The sequence below is a fragment of the Festucalex cinctus genome, chromosome 16 (genome assembly GCF_051991245.1).
Source record: "Festucalex cinctus isolate MCC-2025b chromosome 16, RoL_Fcin_1.0, whole genome shotgun sequence".
Lineage (NCBI taxonomy): Eukaryota > Metazoa > Chordata > Actinopteri > Syngnathiformes > Syngnathidae > Festucalex > Festucalex cinctus.
This window is the reverse complement of record NC_135426.1, coordinates 8,125,468-8,147,823: the sequence shown is the minus strand read 5'-3', so window position 1 is coordinate 8,147,823 and position 22,356 is coordinate 8,125,468. Positions and strand designations below refer to the sequence as shown.

Genomic DNA, 22,356 nt, shown 5'->3' with positions numbered 1-22,356 from the left:
CACAATCTAGAACATGACAAAAGAAGCCAGGAAACATTCAAATGCTCACCTCCTTCCATTGTAGTCAGAAAACACATTAAGAGTTTTCACGGGTGTGAATTTTAGTGCTGACATTTTTACATGTAGACCTTTTATATAAGTGATAATGTACAGACTGATCAAGTCACCCTGCTGTAAAGTGAGTTTATGGACAGTCAAAAAAAAAAAAAATCTGTTTGGAGCTCTTCAAACTGAGACATCCTGTCCAATTGCAATTTGAGAGAAACTACCTTAGAATGTGGTTTCAATCCATCTTGCAAAAATCAGATTTCATGTGCTTTGTGACTGTTCAGACTACAAAAGTGTCATCCAGTTTTAATCTGGATGGACTTTGCAAAAACAAAGGGGACAAAAAGGATTCCGTTTTTCAAAAAATGACATTTCGTTCATTAAGATTCAACACAATTTTATTGCATTTACAGTTAAAAATCCATTCAAATCCTGCCAATCTTCCATCCTCTAGCACCTGTGAATAAATGGAAGAGTTGAGTTTTATTGCAGAAGGACAATTTGAAAAATTGAAGTATGTCTTTTTTATTATTATTATTATATCCACTCACTCACACAAGCTTACTTCTTGTAAGCCATACATGGGCCTCTCCCAGGCGGAGGATCGAACCCACGCCCACCGGCACCAAAGGCAAGTGACGGGTCCACTCCTCCACTTGGAGCCCAACAATTGAAGGATGTTTCGACCTTTTCTACCATTAGGGTGACGTATGCCTTGTTTAGACACCCAGACAAAATGTTTTTTGTTTTTAAATAAAAACAAACAAACAAACAAACAAAAAACACCTTACTCAGGGAATTTGAGACGTTCAATTGTCATTGCTCCACTGATAATGTGAAGGATATGCTGTTTGTGTCAATTCTGTTGGCCCTCTTGCATAAAGGGCCCCAAGCAATTTCATGCCTTACCTAATAAATATATAAATAAATACATACATACATACATACATAAATTTTAACGCTGGCATTTTGTAGCCACAGATTTAAATATATCATAAGCAGTTCGGATAATGGATGGATGAATAATAAAAAAAACAAAAAACTACATACTCACTCATTTCAACAGATGTTTTTTTCCCGACCTATTAAAAACAGAACGAGTCACATTTATTGAAACCAATTCTATAATATGTTGAATAAATAATGAAGTAATGAATCCCAACCAAACATTTCTACAGTGTTTTTATTCTTTACTGTGCGGTGTGCAGCGCGGGTCGGGGAAGCCCTTGAACGCGTCATCAGTGCCGCTCACACACACACTGGCTGTTGCTGTCGTCCATTGTTGCTCGGCTCCATCCCAGCTGTACGGCGCAGGCCCGAAGTAGCGCAGCCGCTCTGAGGTTAGTACCCTACCGCGCAATCTCCATCTATTTCAACCCTGGCGCAGCCGCATCGCGAACCCGGCAGCGTTGAGGGCGAGCGATGCTCTCGTCGAGATGTTGACAGCCGGCGTGGCCATGAAAGCTGCGCGAACAGTTTTTTTCAACGTTTTATCGTTGGAAAGTGGAAAAAAGCTCAAAGACGAGGCTGTTGATAGACAGCAGGCAGGCCGCTGCTAGCTTGTAGCTGCCGTTTAATCCATTATTATTGCGCGGGATTGATGCTAAACTCGCTTTCGTGCTAGGATGGCGTTCCTTGCGTTCCCACCGAGCGCACGTACGGTCGTGCTTGTGGAATAACAACGCTATTACGATTAGGGCTGTTAGTATTTATTTACATGAGCAAAAGTGTGCAGCGCCAAGTGATTAGCAAGCTAGCCGGCGAGCTAAATGTGGGACATGGCTAGCGAGGTTAGCTTAGCATCAAGGAGGACTGATCAGTTAACCGGCAAGTCTTTACATTAAAGACGTTACGTACTATTAGTTGTATTCAGTGCAGTTACCGAGTTTGAAGAGCCAGACGTTAGCCTGCTATATGTTGTTTTTGGAGGTTAATTTAGCTTGCTTGCCTCAATTTATGCACTGCCAAAATCCAAAACATGGGTACATGCCATGAGAAGTACTCCAAGGAGCTACTGTAATGATGAGCTACTCATTTGATGGTGTGTTGATTATTGCGCTACTATTGCTCTGGATTAAACAATGTGTTTGTAATAATTTGGTTATCTTATTTAGATAAATGAGAAATGTAACATTGTACACTAAGAATAGAGCAATTATATTTTCATTTTATGTTTTTCACTCCTTGTAAGGAATGCATTCATAATAAAAGTGTTCTCAATGAGTCCAAGCACTTTCAAAATGTGTCAAAAAAAAGTACTGCTGGTGTCAGGCATCTGGCAGACTTCTCTCCATCACATTTGCCTTCCCCCAAAGTCACATGCAAGTCTGAGGAATATAAAATACTGCTGAAATTACAGCTACTGTATAAAATGTATTATTTTGAAATGTTTAGATCAACACTTTCTTTTAATGTGCTCCATTAGTACATGTAAAAGAAAATTAGAGAGAGTATAAATAAGAGTAGAATTTTCCCCAAAAGTCTATATCGCTATATCGAGTGCAACAGTCCAATAACTTATTTCTCTCTTCTCAAAGTAAAAAAAAAAAAATATATATATATATATATATATATATATATATATATATATATATACACTTTTATAGAGAAAAAGAGAAAAAAGCTCATAGATATGTGGCATTATAAAGTGGCAAATTTGTGAGAGAGAAAAAAACAAATTTATGAGAAATAAACTCGCAGGTTTGTGATATAAAGTGGTGAAGGAACTCACAAATTCACGAGAAATAACCTCACAGATTTGCAAGAAAACACTCAAAGTTGTGTGAAATACAATACTTTTTGGTTGGGAATTCAAATGAGATAGTAATAGCTTTAGCAGGGATTACCATATCATTAAGCAATTGCACTTTGAACAGTCTCCCATCCGTGAGGTCGTGGGTTCGCGCCTCACCCCTGGTAATCGTAGTTAAATTATTTAGTTTATGCGCTATATTTAAAAAAAAAAAAAAAAAGAAGTAAATTTTCCATTGCGCATAATGCTTCAAGAGCTGTTTGTCCTTCCTCAGGCGTTGTACCCCGGATCCATCTCTGTAGACGAAGGCGTCAGTCATGGAGGACCACGCCGTTCACCAGACAGAACACATGACCACCATCGAGGCCAGCGCCGTCAGTCAGCAGGTTTTTCACTTAAAAAAAAAAAAAAAAAAAAGAGCAGAGAAGAAAATCAACCATGGAGTTAAAACAGATTCAACATCTCTAGTTGGACGTGTCACAGGTGCACGTGACGACCTTCACTGACGCGTCCATGATGAGCGCCGACGAGGACTCCACCTCCTCGCCGGACGACGATCCCTACGACGACACGGACATCCTCAACTCGGCCGGCAACGACGAGGTCACCGCCCATCTGGCCGCCGCAGGTTGTGTGCTCAGGGTTTGCTTATCATTAGTGTTCAAGATGTTCCTATTCACAGATAAACAGTTGATTGTGGCAGAAAGTGGAATTAGCCTGTTATCATTCATGGTTTAAACTTTGGGTATGATTTGACACTGAGTAATGTGAAATTCAACGTTTGAATAGTTTAAAAAAAATTTTTTAATTCAATAGCATGAGAAAGTGATGACTGGTCCAGTGCAATGAATATCATCTGAAATTGATGTAATGTTTGAGAGTGACCAGAAGGTGGAGCTATTGCATTGTTCCATGTCACTTCAATTTCAATTTCATAGACTTTGCCCATTACAGTAATGCAACTTTAAGCAAACTTCAAACTGTATTTGCACTTACATCATTTCCTCCCAGGTCCGGTCGGCATGGCCGCAGCTGCCGCCGTGGCGACGGGTAAGAAAAGGAAGCGGCCCCACATCTTTGAATCCAACCCGTCGATCCGCAAGAGGCAGCAGACACGTCTCCTCAGGTTAGCCGTGAACACCCGACACACCAGAATGCAAGTGACTTGCATGAGGCGTTCAGGAAGTTAAGTGAAGGTTCGCCGACAGGAAGCTGAGGGCCACCCTGGACGAGTACACAACCCGCGTGGGCCAGCAGGCCATCGTGCTGTGCATGTCGCCCAACAAACCCAACCCGGTCTTCAAAGTCTTTGGTGCTGCTCCACTGGAGAATGTGGTGAGTGGTCAGAAGGGATCAACCCCACTGGTGTTCGTTTGACCACATTTTCACATTTCCAGCTGTTTTTCGAGCGCTGCCTAATATGATATCGACGTGAGTTTTTGTGTGTGTGTCGCCCAGGTGAGGAAGTACAAGGGCATGATGCTGGAGGACCTGGAGAATGCCCTGGCCGAACACGCCCCCGCCGGAGGTGAGCTGGCGTCGGAGCTGCCCCCACTCACCATCGACGGCATCCCTGTCTCTGTGGACAAGATGACCCAGGTGAAGCTCCACTTGCCGTGGTCAGGGCACAGAAATAGAAATCATTTATGGACATAAAATCAGGTGCAGCAAAGATGAGATGGAGAAAAAAAGGGGATGCAACAGGGAGTGTGGATTTTTGGGGGGGTTTGTAAACATTTCTGAAATGTCAAATGAAAAATTATTAGATATATTATTCAGGTACTATCCTGCATGTCATTCCTAATCCGCCCAAAAATTTATTAGGCCTACTCCTGTATAGGGAAGTATAAGAGTAACTAAGCATTGTCTGCCATCTAGTGGTGACTGGGGATATTACAACTTAAAACTACATGTGAACCCCTGCTATTCAATCTATGTCAGCCATTGAAATGCATTGCAAAAAAAATTTGGGGGGTTTGTTAACCCCCAAAAATATATTTTAAGAAAAAAACAAAAAAAACACTGATCTCCAAAAATGTATGAAAAAGGCAAAAGATGGAGGGAAAAATATATATATTTTTGTTTTAATATTGTTTACATAGGAGGACAAACATGACAAGCATTCTTAAAGTTTTTTTCACGCTGTAAAATGTGTGGAATAAATATTAGATCTCAACTTTCCTGTCAACGAAGATTTACGTCATAGCCCGTGACACGTTTCTCTCAGCTCGTCCTGGTGCCATGCAGGTGGTTTTTGCAAACTCTCTGCAAAGACGGTGAAGGAAAGGGCCATTAAAATGTCAGGTAAGCACCAATTAGCAATCAATTCAGCAATTAAGTTGGGACCAATTAATATAAAAGTCACAAAATGTTGCCAACATAACACAACTCCATCCTGAAATCCTGTACAATTGCCAGAATTTGATTAAAAAATATGCTTACTTTTATTCATTATAAGGTTGATATAAGGTTTTTCACTTTTTGCAGCTCCAGATTAGGTTTTTAATTTTTTTAATATAGCTCATAACATTTTGGGCTGCTGACCACTTCATTTCCTTGAATCAGACCTGACAAGTCGTGCATTCTTCACTAGAACATTCAAGCCTGCGCCTGCAGAGGGCACCAGTTTGCAACATTACCTACAATTCAACATCTAAAATTCAACTCTGAATCAGCACTTTTTCGAAAATCATCATTTCTAGAATGTTAAAGCCCTGAATGAGCACAAGGTAGATTGAATGAGGTCAAAAAGTCACCGACTGCATTCATTTACACCCCCCCCGGGGGAGCCCGTCTTGTTTACGCGCCACTCCCAGGGCTGCTGACGTATCCTCCAGCCCTGTTGCCAGTGCAGCGCCCCCTCCGAGACCGACGGCGAGTGAGCCTCACGGGCTGCTGTGGGCTCCTTCTGGCGGAAGGATGCGATTAGCAGCAGTACCCTGTTGCCTTACTCTCTTAAGGGAGGTTGTTTTAGCAGGTGAGCCTGTAATTACACCCCCAGTCATGTTAGCAAAGCCAACCTGGCGACATTTTAGAAGGCTTCGTGAATGGTGAGGATAGAGTAGTAACATGGGTGGGGTGTTTGGTTGGGGGGGGGGGGGGGGCAAGACACCGTGCCACTTAACTCACTTGCCACTATAATTAAGACATCTGGCACTTGCCAACATCAAAAACAGAAGAAAATTATGGACTTGGTTCTTGTGGGATTTAATTCGGACATGAGCAAATTTAGCCGATGATGTCAAGGCAGGCAGACGCTGCAGCGATATAATCCCCCGCCCGCGCGGGGATGCTCCCATATTACCAGGACACCGAGGACGTTGGCACTAAAGCGCACCCACCCCCAGCTTGCCAGGCTGGGGAAGTGATGACGTGACGACGGACGGCTTAGCAGAGCCAACAAGCGCATTCGTAGGCTCAACAATGCAATCTGGACAATAAAGGGATGACATTCACTCCATGTCCTTCATGACGATTCCCGTCTAAATCTAAATCTTGCCTGTAAGATTCATGCGTTATGCACTGAGAATTTAAATTAAGGCGAAATGTCTTTATTAAAGTGTCAACAACTGAGGACAAAATCTGGATCTACGTCTGACTCATTAAAACACTCCGATACTACAACATTCGATACTGTACCCACATATTCTATTTTGCATAAAAAAAATAAATTAAAAAAAATGAAGCTACTTCGTAGCCCATTAAATTTTTGAAATCAGCGGTTAGACATTTAAAAAAAATAGAAGGTAATATTACAAATAAAATAAGCATATTTTTAAATAATAAATTATGGCCTAGCTTTGTACTTACTTTATGAGACATTATCATACAACTATAAAATCTAACGAGCTCTATTACAAAATTAAATACTTTACAGTAATGACATGCAATAACCATCTAAATGACAAAGTTTACTTTCCAGAAAGTAAAACAGTGTTTGCCAGTGTCAGCCTGGTGCCACATTTATAGATTAGTCTGTGGCTCGTTCCCACTTTTAGAGCGTCCGTTTCTATTTGCAGACTGCGAAAAAACCCGGCATGTATCTGATCAATACTCTCCTCACTTTTTTTTTTCTCCTCCTCAAGGGCGCGTCCGCGTCATCCTCACCCATCTCGTTGTTCTCCTCTGCTGCAGGCCCAGCTGCGAGCCTTCATCCCGGAAATGCTGAAGTACTCGACGGGGCGAGGCAAGCCTGGCTGGGGTAAGGAGAGCTGCAAACCCGTGTGGTGGCCTGAAGACATCCCCTGGGCCAACGTACGCAGTGACGTGCGCTCTGAGGACCAAAAACAGAGGGTGAGATGAAGTGTTTTTTTTTTCAATTTTCATGATGTTATGATGACGAGGAGTCAAAATTGAAATCGGAATGAAATTTCAAGGCTGAGATTACAACGAGCTTTGGTTTGTTGTACCCGCTCAAGGTGTCGTGGACGCAGGCGCTAAGGACCATCGTGAAAAACTGCTACAAGCAGCACGGCCGCGAGGATCTGCTGTACGCGTTCGAGGAGCAGCAGATCACCACCACCGTCGCCACGACGCAGCACCACCTGGCCGCCGCGCAGAGCATCGCCCACCTGGTTCCCTCGCAGACGGTGGTGCAGACCATCAACAACCCCGACGGCACCGTGTCACTCATCCAGGTGGGGACGGGGCACACCGTGGCCACGCTGGCCGACGCCTCCGAACTACCCGGCGTGACGGTGGCGCAGGTCAACTACTCCACGGTGGCGGACGGCGAGGTACGCCAGACGGCGGGCGCTTATTTTGACATTCCGGCACCTTCTGATTGAAAGTGACTGCCTAGGTGGAGCAAAACTGGGCCACGCTCCAGAGCGGCGAGATGACAATCCAAACCACGCAGGCCTCCGAGGCCACGCAGGCGGTGGCGTCGCTGGCCGAAGCTGCCGTGGCCGCCAGTCACGAGATGCACCCAGGAACCACTGTCACCATGGCGATCAACAGGTCAGGCAAACAGACAAGTTGCCATTTTGGAGGCTAGACTGCTATGAAGGACCAAAACTGCCAAAATTAAAAATTTATAAATGAATAAAAGTGAAAATAAAAGCGGACATAAAAAATATCATTCAGAAATTAAATACAAAAATAAATACAAATGGAAATTAGGAGAAAAAAAAATAATATATATATATCATGCTCTGTCAAGATGAAATGTTATTCATATGAGGGGGCGGTCTCAAGCATGTCTTGGGTTGGGCTTCATATTTTGAATCTCGTTTTTTATTTTTTATTTTATTTATATACGTTTGTATTATACTTGCCGCCAGGTGGCCAAGGCATGCAGAAGGAGCAGCACAATGTCCATTGAATTAAAATAAATAAATAAATAATAATAATAATAGCGAAAACTGTTTAATTCCATAACATTCTATTTAGTTAGACGGCCGGCCATTCATGTATTTCTTTCTAAAGTACGTATTAATTCAAAAGAATGCTAATTTTTCTTTCTACAAAACAAAATACACACCAGGGTTTTTCCTGGCTCAAATTGAGGCAGAGGTGGAATCATCCCGACTATAATGGGTGACTACTGATATCAGTTATCGGTATCTGTGCCAATACTTGTCTTATTTTAAGGTATCTTAGTAACGTTATTCACGGGGGTGACGATACCATTATTGGCCGCCCTCCTGTGGCCGTTTTACGATCAGGGACAAGAAAAATAATATGTTGGTTTATATATGCCTTTCTTTAAAATCATCTGTCATTTATGGGTGGGGAATTTTATTTACTAGTGGTATCGGTATTTGGTATCAGTAGCGGTGCCTAGTCAAGAGTTGCTTATCGGTCAGGAAAAAAGTGCTATTGAACATCCCTAATCCTGACCGTGCACTATGACGTGCATGTATTCTGTAAATTCAACCGACTCACTTTCATTTTTTACAGGAAACATATAATAATTCAATTTTTCAATAACAATAATAGTTCCATTAAGAATATGACTATTATGTTAAAGCATTCATTTGTTATCAGTCACTCAGGCTGGAGTTGGAGGGCAAATAAGGTGGAGGTAGTTGCCTCTGAATTTTGTACACAGGAAAAACCCTGCACACATTTTGTTTTTTGATGAATAGTAATTCCATTCATTTCAATTTGGGAATGGTGATTTGGAACCTATATTCCATGCAAAGGAAATTCATTCACAAACATCGAATGTCCTCATCTTCTTTAACGATTTGTAGGACTTTTTGAGGGGCTATCGTGCGTCGCTAAGCTAAGATGCTGACATGTCAGCAGGTTGCCCAGCGTCAAGGTGACGGTGCCACAAGTGGGTTTGTCCCTTTGGGGCTTGTTACCTGCACCCACCTGAGTCCTCTCACCCTCACCACCACACCTGCACCTGCTCTAGCTTGCTAAACATTTTTTGTTTTCATACTTTTTTTTTCCCTTTCCAATGGTCAAAGCGTCTTCATCAGTTCACATCCGTAGCTGGCTCGTGCTAATTCTACCCAGCCGTGATCTGGTTAATGAAACGGCTTTGTTAGACGCTGTCGCACCTGCCACCTTCAGAGGGCTGTGACAGATTCTCCCTAAGTCCAGACTGGAAAAGCCTCTTAGACTCATACCCCCCCCCCCCCCCCCCCCCATACACATTTCCCAAATAACCCCCCACCAGACAGCATGTACCTCCAATTGTGCACACGTAAGCCTTACGTGTGCTTTTTCCATCGACATTGACTGATTCAACTCCTTCAGCATTTTGCGTGCGTCATTTTAACACATTGTGCATCATGTGTTTTGTGTGCAGCGAGGCGGCGGCCCACGCCGTGGCTACGCTGGCGGAAGCCACACTACAAGGCGGGGGGCAGATCGTGCTGGCCGAGACGGCGGCCGCTGTTGGGGCACTAGCAGGGGTACAGGACGCAACAGGTATGTTTTGTCATCGTTGGGACAATGCACTTTCACACCAGTAGATGGCAGTCGTTGTGTGTGTGGGTGGGGGGTTGGGGGCAATCATATACAGTGGATATGTTTCAGACACAAGTTTCTCCCTCCAACATATTGTAGACACATTTAAACTTAGCTTAAAGCTAACATATAACGCAAAAACACATAAATTAGCATCGATTCTGGTGATTGTGATTGACACAAATTGATTACGTTTTCAGCCCCACTCTTTACGTGGCAGCCAATTAACATCACAGAGTTTTAAGCTTGCCTCCGCGGGCTCCTCCGAGGCTAATCTACTCCGTGCTGATGTGACAGATGGCGCGCAACATGTTGCGTCACTCGCGTCTTTCTCTTAATACTGTGCCGACCTCCATCAGTGGAATGTGAATTCACATGCACAATCGTCATAACGGTAAAATTGTTGCAATTATGATCTTTTTTTTGGGAGAACTGAGAAACCTTAAAAATAAAAATTTAAGACTTTGGTGGCTGGAATATATACCGCTGGGTCATCGCAGGGCTTTTTAATGCAGGGACGATGAGGCACTCTGTCCGCATGCTAGCTGTCATGTCTGACTTTATGATTTTGATTTTTTTTTTTTTTTTAACTCAACTTGCGCAATCTCTCCGTAACATGCATACTCATCGCCACAACGAGGCACTCTAAAGCAGTGTTGGGAACGTTACTTTATAAAAGTAATTATGGTTACTCATTACTTGCTCAAAAAAGTAACTGAGTTAGTAATTGAATTACTTCATAATAAAAGTAACTCATTACCAGGCAGAGTAACTATTTTTACTACTTAAAAAAAAATATATATATATTTCATATATTTATATTAGTATTATTTTATTACTATATTATTATTGTATTATTATATTTTTATGTTTTTATATAAGAAATCAAATTATGTCCAGGTGACATAGGGTGGTTTCAGTGATTTTTGTGAATATTTATGTGACACAAACATCTCACTCCATAATGACAGATATTATACTATGTTCTACCACTGCCAATTACTAAAGTAATAAGAATAAAAATTAAAAGTAAAATAAAATTAAAACTTGATATATGGTTGGTCTGTGTTATTTTGACGGCATCAATGTTGTCAAAGCCCAAATCAATTGCAGCCTACTGGGGACATAAACTCTTGCTAAATGCTAACAAGTTCATTGTGAAAGATGACACAACCTACAAAATAAAAGTCACTACAGATTCCAGCTGTCAAGACACCTTTTAATGTGACGAGGTGCGACAACAGTAGTGCATCTAACTGTGCGCAAATGATATTTTCATGAAAGGACAGCGGTGTCAAACATATGGCCCGCGGGCCGAATCAGGCCCGCAAAGAGGTTTAATCCGGCCCGCGAGACGACTTTGTAAAGTTACAAAAATTAAATAAATAAATAAATAAATAATGTCGGACCAATTAATCAGCCAGCCACAATCAAATATATAAATTTGTAATTTCAAAAGTAGTCCTCAGATGAGTAATGGAACTTGAACATGGAATCGCCGTGGAAGTCATTATTTTGCAAACAACGTAAAAGTTATGGATTGTTTAAAAAAAAATTTTTTTTATTTTATTTTATTTTTTTTATTTTTTTTTAAATCATAGACCAACATAAATTACGTGTTAACTCTTTGACTGCCAGGCGTTATAAAAACAAAACAAAAAAATCCACAGTGCCAGCCGCTTTTGAGCATTTTAACTCATCTTTCAAGGCAAAAAGAATATTGTTTGCCTTTATTACATATACAATGTGGCTACTCAATGAAAGATCGCATTCCATTCATTGGAATTTTACTAATCATCATGAAACGTCTTTGGCAAAAAAGTTAATTAAATACGACACAAATTCAATTACACAAATAGATATGAGGGATTAACGTCCTTATAACTTCATTATATTCATTCATTCACTCATACACGCAAAGTGTTGCCACGTTTCATTTGCATTCGTGTTATTTTTTTTTTTTAAACAATAGATTACAGTTGAGCTGGCCCAAAAATTGCAAAAATCTGCGTATAATTGACGGCAATTGTTATATGCCATTATTTTACCGATCCGGCCCACTTAGTAATATATTTTCCAACATGTGGCCCCTGACCTAGTATGAGTTTGACACCCCTGCTTTAGACTAATAAAGCAATTGTAACACAATCCATTTCATGTACAATAATAATAACGATGTTTCAAATATGGGGAAAATAATTAGATTGCTCCATGTATGAAAAAAGGTGTTATCACTGAATCCCAACACTGCAAAGTTGTAGGCACGTGCAAAAATTAAATAAATAAATAATAATAATAATCAGGAAAACACTTTTCTGAATTCAACTGATAATCTTTACGGAACATCGTGCATTTTTATATTTCAATGACCAGTCAATCAATAAAACAAATGAGCTTTCAACGCTCAAGTCAATCAATCAAATAAAGCTGTCACTGGTTCCCTCGAGGTCAACCCCCCCGCCCCCATCCCTCCTAAAGCGCTTTGATCCACTCCATTACAAGTCCATATCTTATTATGGGGACCAGCTGTCAATCTGCGCTTGCGCATAAACTTTAGCATTCATTCTGAGGCGTGCGCACTGCACACACCTTGACCTTAGTTGACAATACGTCCGACTTGATCAAAGACGCACGCTAGAAAAAGTCACGTTCGTTTTAAAGTGACTGCTTGCTAATAGAGCCGCCCCGGCCAGGCCTGCGATTGCCCTCATGGAGCTAATCACTGGAGTAGAGAGTGCCACTTGAAGTGCGCCGCCCACTGATTAGCTCGCGTGCACATTTTTAACATCCTAGCGACTGCGCCGTGGAGTGGCCACGCTGAGCCGAACGCCCTCGCAAGCTTTCTTCCAATCTGTCACCAATCACCGTCGAGTGGGCTCAGCCAGAGTGGGTCCGACAATTAGCCTTTCTGACTTGAAAACAATTACGACTGCTTGCGGATGGTAGTGTGCGCTGTTTTTTTTTGGCTTGGTGACACGGACAGATTGGAGGGTGGAGCGGCAGGCCCACGTGACGGCAGAGGTAATCCCTGCAGGCACTCACAGCTGTGTTGGGGGAGAGCGGCGTGGATGTTCAATCGGACCATTGTTCTGACATCTGAACGACTAGATTAACGTTTGCCAACCTTTATTGAGACGAGGCATAGACTCTACTCAGGAAAATGTAGGGAATTTCGGCTTGACTTTACATGCTACATAAGAACTAGCGGCAGCGTTGCCAATAAATTCTGGACTATTCCCCTGCTTCCAGGTCTGGTCCAGATCCCAGTCAGCATGTACCAGACGGTGGTGACCAGCCTGGCGCAAGGCAACAGGCCTGTGCAGGTGGCCATGGCGCCAGTAGCCACACGCATAGACAGCACGATGACGTTGGACGGGCAGGCGGTGGAGGTGGTGACACTGGAGCAGTGATCCACCCAGAAGAGCCAGTTGGAGACTACTATAGTTCCAAATCTGGTCTTAAATCCACATATGCAGGCAGGGAGTTCACGTCACGCATCTTGTGTTTACGTTGTAAAGTTTTTTGTTTGTTTGTTTTGCTTAGGTATTTATTTGTTCTTGGTGGGGGGGGGGACACTGAAAATGAACCAAAAAGGCTTCACCGAAACCTGCACTCCTTTCTGTCAACTCCACTTGACAATAACACGTTACTTTTGATTATCACTGTACTCAGGAAGTACATCAGGTATTTTTTTTTTTTTTTAATGTTGAAAGGGTGTAATGGTTTCCCCTAAGCAGACTTAAGTTTAGTGTATGAAGTCACGCCGAAACGCCATCAAGTGTTTGTGTGTTTTTGAACAACTTTTTTTTTATCCCCACAACTGTGCCATCCATATTTCTGTATTCTCATTTTGTCTATTTCGTTCACGTCTTTTCAACATTTTGTTGACTCTATCCGTATGTAAATTGGCTCTGTCAGGATAGACCTGTAGTATGCTGTACATATTGTGTAATGACTCAACAGAGGGATTTGTGATGAATAAAGATGAATAAAAGTGACTTGTCTCATATTTTCTATTTCTTGAACATTATATGTTGTAATGCAGGCGAAAACACGCAGGGGCAGGTGGTTCCGAATACAATGGCGCTAAACACGGATTTGCTGAGCTTTATACGAAATCAAGGTGTACTAGAAGATTTCCTTCTATGCATGGAGCAAGAACATGTAAGTGAATTTATTTTTACATTGCCCAAGTTTTTCCACTCTCTTGCATGCTAGCGACTACCTAGACAATAAACAATTATAAACATCCCTTGCCTTCCAACTTATTCTAATTACCACTAAAATTTCACATAATACTAGTTAATCTCTTGGATACACTGACAACTAAAAATATGTAGGGATACGTTTCCTACATTTTGTGACTCAGAATTATTGCTTAGGCTAACTAAAAGTTTGCATTTACTTTTCATTAAGGTAAACCTGTACATAGTAGGCCTACTCATATTTTGAAAATAATCACTTAAATAGGCAATGCAGGATATTTCAATTTATTTATTGTACGTAAATACGGCTTAAAATTAATTAATTAAAATTAATTATCTTGCAATGACACGGGCTAGCTAAAACCAATTTTTGTCGACACAATTGACATGTCAACATATTTTCACATCTAAACTTTCATTTATTAAATTTATGTACCTGTATATAGTACTCATATTTTGAAAATCATTTCCAGGATGTTTGTGTGTAAAAACGGCTCAAAATGAATGCTAATGTAGCTAGCGATGACACAGGCTTGCGAACACGCAACACTTTTATACCAGAGTTCCAGCTAATTTGTGCTAGGTAGTCGCTAGCATGCAAGAGAGTGGAAAAACTTGGGCAATGTAAAAATAAATTCACTTACATGTTCTTGCTCCATGCATAGAAGGAAATCTTCTAGTACACCTTGATTTCGTAAAAAGCTCAGCAAATCCGTGTTTAGCGCCATTGTATTCGGAACCACCTGCCCCTGCGTGTTTTCGCCTGCATGACGGGACCGCAAGGTCGCAACAGAAGTCGTGGAGTCCTTCACGCAGCTCAACTTTTCACATTAGTAAAATTTACGTTTCACGATTTCACATGATAATTTTCACGTTTTTTACATGTTCATTTTGACGTTTTTTTACGTGATCATTTTGACGTTTTTTTACGTGATCATTTTCACGTTTTTACACAATTTTCACGCTTTTACATGGTTTCATGTTTTAACGTAATATTTATGTTAAAAGGTGAAATGTATCATGTTAAAATGTCAAAATTATGTTAAAATGTGATATGGCTCGGGTTTTTTGTTTGCTTGTTTTTTTTTTTTAACATAGTGCGGCAGCTTACGTAAATATGTCTTATTTTACATGAAAATAATGACATAATGAGGAAAAAGGCTGAAAACGAATGTTAATGTTAGCCAGTGATGACATACTGTAATGAAATAGAAAAATTCCAATTTACGGATGCAGGCAATGGGGCCTAATCATTACTGTTAATCTAACTTTAATTTTGTTATTGTAATATGTACTGAAACAGTTATAATTAGGCCTAACATCACAGTATGTGTCATGAGGGCCAGTTGTATTAGGTTGAGGCCTTTTGAGTGCTTCCTACTGCACTTCTCCTTATCAAAAAAAGTACTCTAACCTCCATGTTCTCCTCTCCCAGAAGCCTCCCTGCCGTGACAGACAGGGCCGTGATTACATCATAAGCCGCCCCAACCTCTTCGGCTTTAAAGCCTGGGATTTGCTTGGGGATGGTGGTGGGGGTTTCTGTTGCACACACACATGGCGAGAGACGGAGGGAGTGAGAGAGAGAGAGAGAGGTGCACGGGCCTTAATCTATCAAGCATCAGCCTACATCCCACGTCCTCTCCAGATTAAAACCGCAGCCAGGTCGCGCTCGCACTGATGAAACCGTTATCCTGCTTTCCCACTCGTACCTATATAGCGTTCAGTGGAATCAAAACCATTGACGGGACTCCTTCATGGGCGTGTACATGCTGTCTTGGAAAAAGGCCTCACGCCTCTTAGGGCTTCTCCCGCCACTTAGCTAAAGTGCAGGAGATCTTTTGGACTGCACCATTCCAACAAGGACCAGTTGACTTCTCTTTGTCGTCGCGTTTCACAGCTTCCAGGACGTTCGATTATTTTGTCCCGTCAGATTTCGCTCTCAATGTGTCGCCACGTCAATCTAATCTGCCCAAGCCAGAAACAGCAACGTTATCCCATGAAATTTAAACTATGAGCAATGGGTCGGTTTCTTTAGCCAGTTAGATTGCAAATTTACCCTCACAGGGCAGCTGACATAATTTTTCCATCCTCTGATTGGTTGGTCTGAGAAAAAAACAAATACGTGGGCTGCCACTGCTGAACAGGTTCATTTAAAGTGAATAAAAGGGTTACGGAAGCTTTGACTCGGGCCTGGATGTAATTTTCTTCCAAAAACAAACATCCAATCTGTGCAGTGAAGGTGCTGGATGTAGGATTAGTGTATCTAAAGGGGAAGAAAAATCTATTGATTGGTGGGACTCGACGGGTCCTTGTAGCCGGGGAGCCGCGCACGCGGGCGCACTCCAGAGTGGAGCTTTAATCTCCACTAATCGTTTCTTAATACGTGCATCCCGGGCCCTGCACGCAGGCAGGAACATAAGCTGGTGGCGAGCCAAGCCCAGGAGAGGAGACACCACCTCCTGCATGCAGCTTTTCCTTTCATACCTAATTTACTTCATTTTAGATCAATCAAACCTTTTTGAGGCAATACAAATTGTTTTCGTGCACCAGCAAGGACTTTTAAGGGGTTTTGGACAAAAATGTTGAGACACTATACAGGAAGTGAACCCTGTTTAACTTTACTAGATATTCCTGGCTGGTGGCTATTATAGGGGGCCCCCGGAGAGATGGCTGATAATGCGTCCATATCAGCGACACAACAGGCCAATATAGATCTTTATGGAGGCAGATGCTGATACCAATATTTGGCAGAATCAAACTTAAATTAAAAAAATATATAATAAAATAACATGTTTTTTTTTAAAGTTGTTTAGCTCCATTTGATTGCTTTATAATTATGGCTGTCAAAGTTAAAGCGTTAATAGATTAATTAATCACAAAAAAAATGTTGCATTAATCACGTATTAACGCAGATTAATCGCACTATTTTTTTTGACCGCACTTGAGCCTTGAACATAACCGCAGATGGTTACCTTGAAGGCTGCGCACGTCAGTGATGAGGTCAATGCACGGCATTTCCTATGCTTGTTGTTCCAAAATGAGGGGTGACTCCAGGTGGTGTGCTTGGTGGTAAATTTCGCTTTAAAAAAAAAAAAAACACCCCAACGGGACTTTAGATAAAACAAAAGTAATTTGCATTTAATTAATTAATAATTGCTGAACGGTGGTCGAGTGGTTAGCACATCCGCCTCCCAGTTCTGAGGACTCCGGTTCGAGTCCAGGCTCCGGCCTTCCTGGGTGGAGTTTGCATGTTCTCCCCGTGCCCGCGTGGGTCTTCTCCGGGTACTCCGGTCTCCTCCCACATTCCAAAGACATGCATGGCAGGTTCATTGGGCGCTCCAAATTGTCCCTAGGTGTGCTTGTGAGTGTGGATGGTTGTTCGTCTCTGTGTGCCCTGCAATTGGCTGGCAACCAGTCCAGGGTGTCCCCCGCCTACTGCCCAGAGCCAGCTGAGATAGGCGCCACCACCCCCCGCAACCCTTGTGAGGAATAAGCGGTTAGGAAAATGGATGGATGGATGGATAATTGCTGAATTGTACCGAGTTGATATGATGCTGTTACATTTTGAACAATACGCGCATGCATGCAATTGTGTACATGCATTTAATCAATGTTTGTAAATGACATTCATATCATAAAATGCGTTGTCAAAATATCACAGTAATTTGTATTTATTTTATATTACGCAAGTAAATTAGCTGATTAATCGTGATTAATCAAAATTAAAGTGTGATTAATCAGATTAAAAATTGTAATCGTTTGACAGCACTATTTATAATACAGGGTGAATCAAAAAGAATGACCTTAATTCATTATCAAATATTTTGTAAGAAAATGTATGAATCCGAATGAGGGAGTGGGTGTTTGAAAGATCACATTTCCCAGTTTTTGAAAATTGTCATGTGACACTGACAAACTCATGCGTCTGGCATCGACCGTTAAAAAAAAAGATCTCCTGACCTCACAGTTTGTGATTATTTTTTATTTTTTTTCATCTGGGGGTTTGTAAAATCTTTGTTTGGCCATTACCAACTGACTTGGAAAACTTAAAACATCGAATAACAACAGCGATCAATTCAATTGATCCCGATGTGCTTCAACATGTTTTGGAAGAATTCTCATATCGTATTGATGTTGTTCGTGCTGCAAGGTGAGGCCATATTGAGCACGTGTAACGTGAAATAAAACTTGACTGTTAGTAGAATATTTTTTATTATTTTGTGTTATTTTTTGCTATTTTTCCATCCATCCATTTTCTTGACCGCTTATTCCTCACAATGGTCGTGGGGGGTGCTGGAGCCTATCTCAGCTGGCTCTGGGCAGTAGGCGGGGGACACCCTGGACTGGTTGCCAGCCAATCGCAGGGCACACAGAGACGAACAATCCACACTCACACAAGCACACTTAGGGACAATTCGGAGCACCCAATGAACCTGCCATGCATGTCTTTGGAATGTGGGAGGAGACCGAAGTACCCGGAGAAGACCCACGCGGGCACGGGGAGAACATGCAAACTCCACCCAGGAAGGCCGGAGCCTGGACTCGAACCCAAGCCCTCAGTACTGGGAGGCGGACGTGCTAACCAGTCAGTCACCGTGCCGCTCTCACCCTGTATATAATAAATGAAATAACTTGGTTTTTAGTCACTTAGCTCCATTTGACTGCTTTACAATACTTTGTCCATTAGTATTTTTTAACAAAGAGAAGAATGAAACTGATATTTTGCTGGTTATTTATTTATTTTGGTGGTGCTGGGTTAACGTTTGAATGTCATTGTCTTGTTGTCACGGTTTAATGTCTAAAATCAACAACAACTCAGCCAATTTTTCCAAATTTAAAACAGCTAATGTCTGATTAATCCATCCTGCCCTACTGGAAGCCCCCGCAATGACACATTGGTAGGCTATTCATGAACATCCCCAACTTTAATGTGAACAGTAAAACCATATAAAAACAAACAAATTAGTTTGCAGGTTTGTAATGTGCGGAACAAGATCGTATACTGCAAGGCAAAGTAAACTTAAGATAACTGGCCACTTATAAGACCTTAGCTTGATTATTCTGCCGCATTTTCATGATATTGAGAACATTAAAGGCACTTTCCTATTGATCCTTATAGTCTAACCATCACATTTCCGGTTAATAATCCATTCCCCCCAAGTGATTGATTAACAGGTGTCCCAATATTTTTTATTTTTTTCCCCTGCACAACGCCCTTCCCTTCCTCGCCTAATAATGGCATCCTCACCTTTCCCAACTGGCCAGTCCAGACAGTGCGTAACCATAATCTCATTGCACTAATGCCAGTAGCACAGGCGGCGCACTGTCTCCCCGGCAGCCTGTGTGGATAAACGTGTGTGAGCGATATGGAGGAAGGAGGAGGACAAGGGGGGGGATTTTGGTGGGGTGAAAAATGCGGTGTAACCCGAGCCTCGTGGCCCATCTGGAGTAATGGCCCACAATGCACTTGGATGCAATGAATCAGTTTTTTTTTTTTTTTATTCTCCACAAAACAATTATCACATGTGCCACCTGTGTTGCAACACGGCCTGAAGGTGGCTAACAATACGAATAATATATTAGCCGAACAGGACGTGTAGCCTGTAAAAAAAAAAAAAGCTTTGGGATTTATGCACAGGCCGATAAAGAAGGTTTAATCCCTGCATCCCGCTGTCACCTACATTAACGCAGCCTGACCCAGATATATGCACGGACGAACTGTTCGTGGCGCTGACCACCATGACAGCGCTGGGAAAACCACTCTTTTCTTTGGGAAGGGAAGAGGCGGAGGAGGGGCAGGAAGGGTAAGATGACACCGTACACCCTTGGCCAATTATGCCACAGAGCTAACCGAGGCAAGAAGCAGGGGACCACGCCGCTGTTAGATCACCTCCGACTCGTTTATACTCATTAAAATAAGGAGTCAATTCCCTGTCCTCCTTCTATCTCGCGTCACCGTGGAAACCACCTGCATACATATTGTTGTCATCACTAGAGCATAGTTTTGACACTTCATTAGGTACACCTCCACAGCTTTGGCCTGTGTTTATTAGCGGCACCACATCTCATCAAGGGGAGTTCATTTGGCAACATGGGACAAAATATGACTTCAAAAACACTGTAAATACAAAAGTCTAAACTACTTTCATTTGTTTTTCCAATTCTAGATATTTGCTAATTCATATACGGTGGTGCCTTGAGATACAAGTTTCATTCATTCCGTGGCCATGTCTGAAATCATCTTTCCGAAATGAAATAAATGTTTATGCCATTAATCCGTTACAGCTTCTCTGAAAAATCCAACAAGTTTGCCAGGTGTTTTTAATCAGAAAAATTGCACACAAAAATATTTTTTTTGCTTTACATAACACAAAATGGAATAGTAAGGATCAAACAGTTTGTGCGTCATGATGAATTCTTCTGGTGTGCTCGATTTGGCCACTGGGGGCAGTAAAATACAATCATGAAGACACACAAAGAAGACTTTTACAACTACTTTCACTCACGAGTCATTGTTGACAGAGATTAAATTTTTTTTTTTTGAGTGATTTTATGCTAAGATGGGTTGTTTTTTTTCCCCTCCATTTTTTTTCTTTTTTTTTCCCCCCCTCCATTTTTTCTTCTTTGGTCTCAGAACAATTGAACCAGATTGGGTAACAAACATATTAGTATTTGAATGCAAGTTGTTCGTGAACTTTGTTGTAACGGAAACCAAAAAAGATCCAAATAAAATGTCAGTAATAATGTCAAAATATCATTGTCCCATCTCTCAAAGATTCCATTTGAAAAACAAAAAGTGTTTTTACCTGCACTGGTCTTCCGTGTGTTGCGTTCACGGTCGTCCCGGAAAGCGCGAGCTATGAGGCTGCGGTGTGCAGGGGAAGAACCGAGCGTCACTCCGCCCTTCACCACCAACAACCACTCACTCATTTGACTTGGAGCTGGAGGGAGGGAGGGAGGGAGGGTGCGGGTGCGAGTGGGGGGTGTCCTGGTTTTTGGTCTCTCGCAGGTGGAGGCTCTGGAGCAGTAGTTGGCAAGTCTAGAACCACCGGATCCTTCTAGCTCACCAGTGTGAGTTCTACCATTGCCAAACACCACCAGAGAGCTGCCTGGAGAGGGAATCAGCTTCAAAAAGACGGAAAAAAAAAAAAAAAAAAAAGTGACGCATTTCTGTCTTTTCCCATATTGGCACTACACATAATTGCTCAAAGCATATATACAGAAGCAAAAATGTGCTAGTGCCAAAACGGGCACAAGACGATGACGGATGAGAGACCGGCACTGTTGTCATGGAGACGGATGCCCACATGAGTTTGGCGGGCCAAAGCGGTTCTTTCTCTGCTCTGTTTATGGCCCTATGGTAATTCACTGATAAGTGAGCTGTCACAGTGAATTCTACCAGTGCCATACACAGAACAGGAGTCAATGTCAAGACGAGGCTCGGAACGACCTGGAGAGACGAGAGGAACAGTTGATAATGCGCACAACCGGCAAACAGACAAGACTGGATGCTACTAAAGGCCTTCAAATTATATTTCAAGAGACACAACCGGTCATGAACAGCTTGAATATTGTTAAAACAATTCACAGCTAAATGTTTGGCTAACCAGGGCCGAATTAAAAATGATTAAAAAATATAAATCTTGAATGGCATTCATCTATGTTAGCTACAAATTGCTAGCAAATAGCACAGTTGCTATGTCACATTTGGGACTTTTTTCGCAAAATTTGAAAAAAATTGGTAGTTTAAATTCAAATTGACAAATAAATTGACGAGTAACGACTTATCGTTGAAAATAAAAGGCAAAATAACAATAGCAAACTCAAAACAAATCAAGATACTTCGCCCCCTAGTGGATACGAGACGCACAGCGAACACAAGCTATGATAATCCAGCAAACAATTTTGTTCAATCAAGTTCGATCCGTGAAAACAAATTCTTAAAGCGTCGTCGACCTAGGAAAAAGAAAATGGCCGCCCTCGGGGTCAACCGAGGACACTGCGGCAAGTCGACGCCATTTTCTGATACGCAACTCCTGCAGTGCTGCTGCTCTCCTGACTTGAGGACGCCGTTGCCGGGGTCCCAGACGCCCCACCCTTTTGCGCGGCCATTAACTGCATTGATCCCTGGCCATCCAAACTGCGCGCTAAGTGATTCCTCAGACGCCCCAAATGGCTCCCATCGCCATTTCCTGGACTCAATCAATAGCACTAAAAAGGAGGCACCAAAAAGAACCGCCGGTCCTGTTGGGCCTTTAATGAGCTTACAATGACATTAGGTTTCTTTGGGGTGGGGTGTGAATTACCAAAAATAAATTTAGAAGTCAACACTTTGCATTATTAAGTCAGGCCCTATTGTCATGACGTCATCAAATTAGTCTTGGGGAAAATATAGATTGTTGCTTCTAACGCAATACGTTTTGAAAT

The 22,356-nt window shown here is 41.9% G+C and overlaps 1 protein-coding gene and 1 long non-coding RNA gene across 8 annotated transcripts; one reads left to right on the top strand and one right to left on the bottom strand.

The window, feature by feature from the left end:
* Positions 1-433: 433 nt before the first annotated feature.
* On the bottom strand, positions 434-20,853 carry LOC144003741 (uncharacterized). 3 transcript variants are annotated; one of them, XR_013279055.1, is made up of 5 exons: positions 20,736-20,853; positions 6,908-7,073; positions 3,797-5,783; positions 3,298-3,472; positions 434-3,194 (listed from the first exon to the last, which is right to left on the bottom strand). It is a non-coding gene; the product is annotated as an uncharacterized LOC144003741 (long non-coding RNA). The 3 variants fall into 3 exon arrangements; XR_013279053.1 differs by having other exon boundaries at positions 3,797-5,065; XR_013279054.1 differs by lacking the exon at positions 20,736-20,853 and adding an exon at positions 14,574-14,709 and having other exon boundaries at positions 3,797-5,065.
* Positions 1,251-13,722, top strand: nrf1 (nuclear respiratory factor 1). Of its 5 annotated transcripts, none has more exons than XM_077500274.1 (11): positions 1,251-1,388; positions 3,075-3,174; positions 3,284-3,428; positions 3,812-3,926; positions 4,009-4,135; positions 4,259-4,399; positions 6,935-7,093; positions 7,219-7,536; positions 7,602-7,759; positions 9,564-9,685; positions 12,974-13,722. In XM_077500274.1, the coding sequence occupies exons 2-11, from the start codon at positions 3,118-3,120 to the stop codon at positions 13,132-13,134; spliced, it is 1,503 nt and encodes a 500-aa protein (XP_077356400.1). In that variant the 5' UTR covers positions 1,251-1,388; positions 3,075-3,117; the 3' UTR covers positions 13,135-13,722. The 5 variants fall into 5 exon arrangements, with proteins under 5 accessions (XP_077356400.1, XP_077356399.1, XP_077356397.1 ...); XM_077500273.1 differs by having other exon boundaries at positions 3,075-3,186; XM_077500271.1 differs by having other exon boundaries at positions 3,075-3,186; positions 3,269-3,428.
* Positions 20,854-22,356: the final 1,503 nt, after the last annotated feature.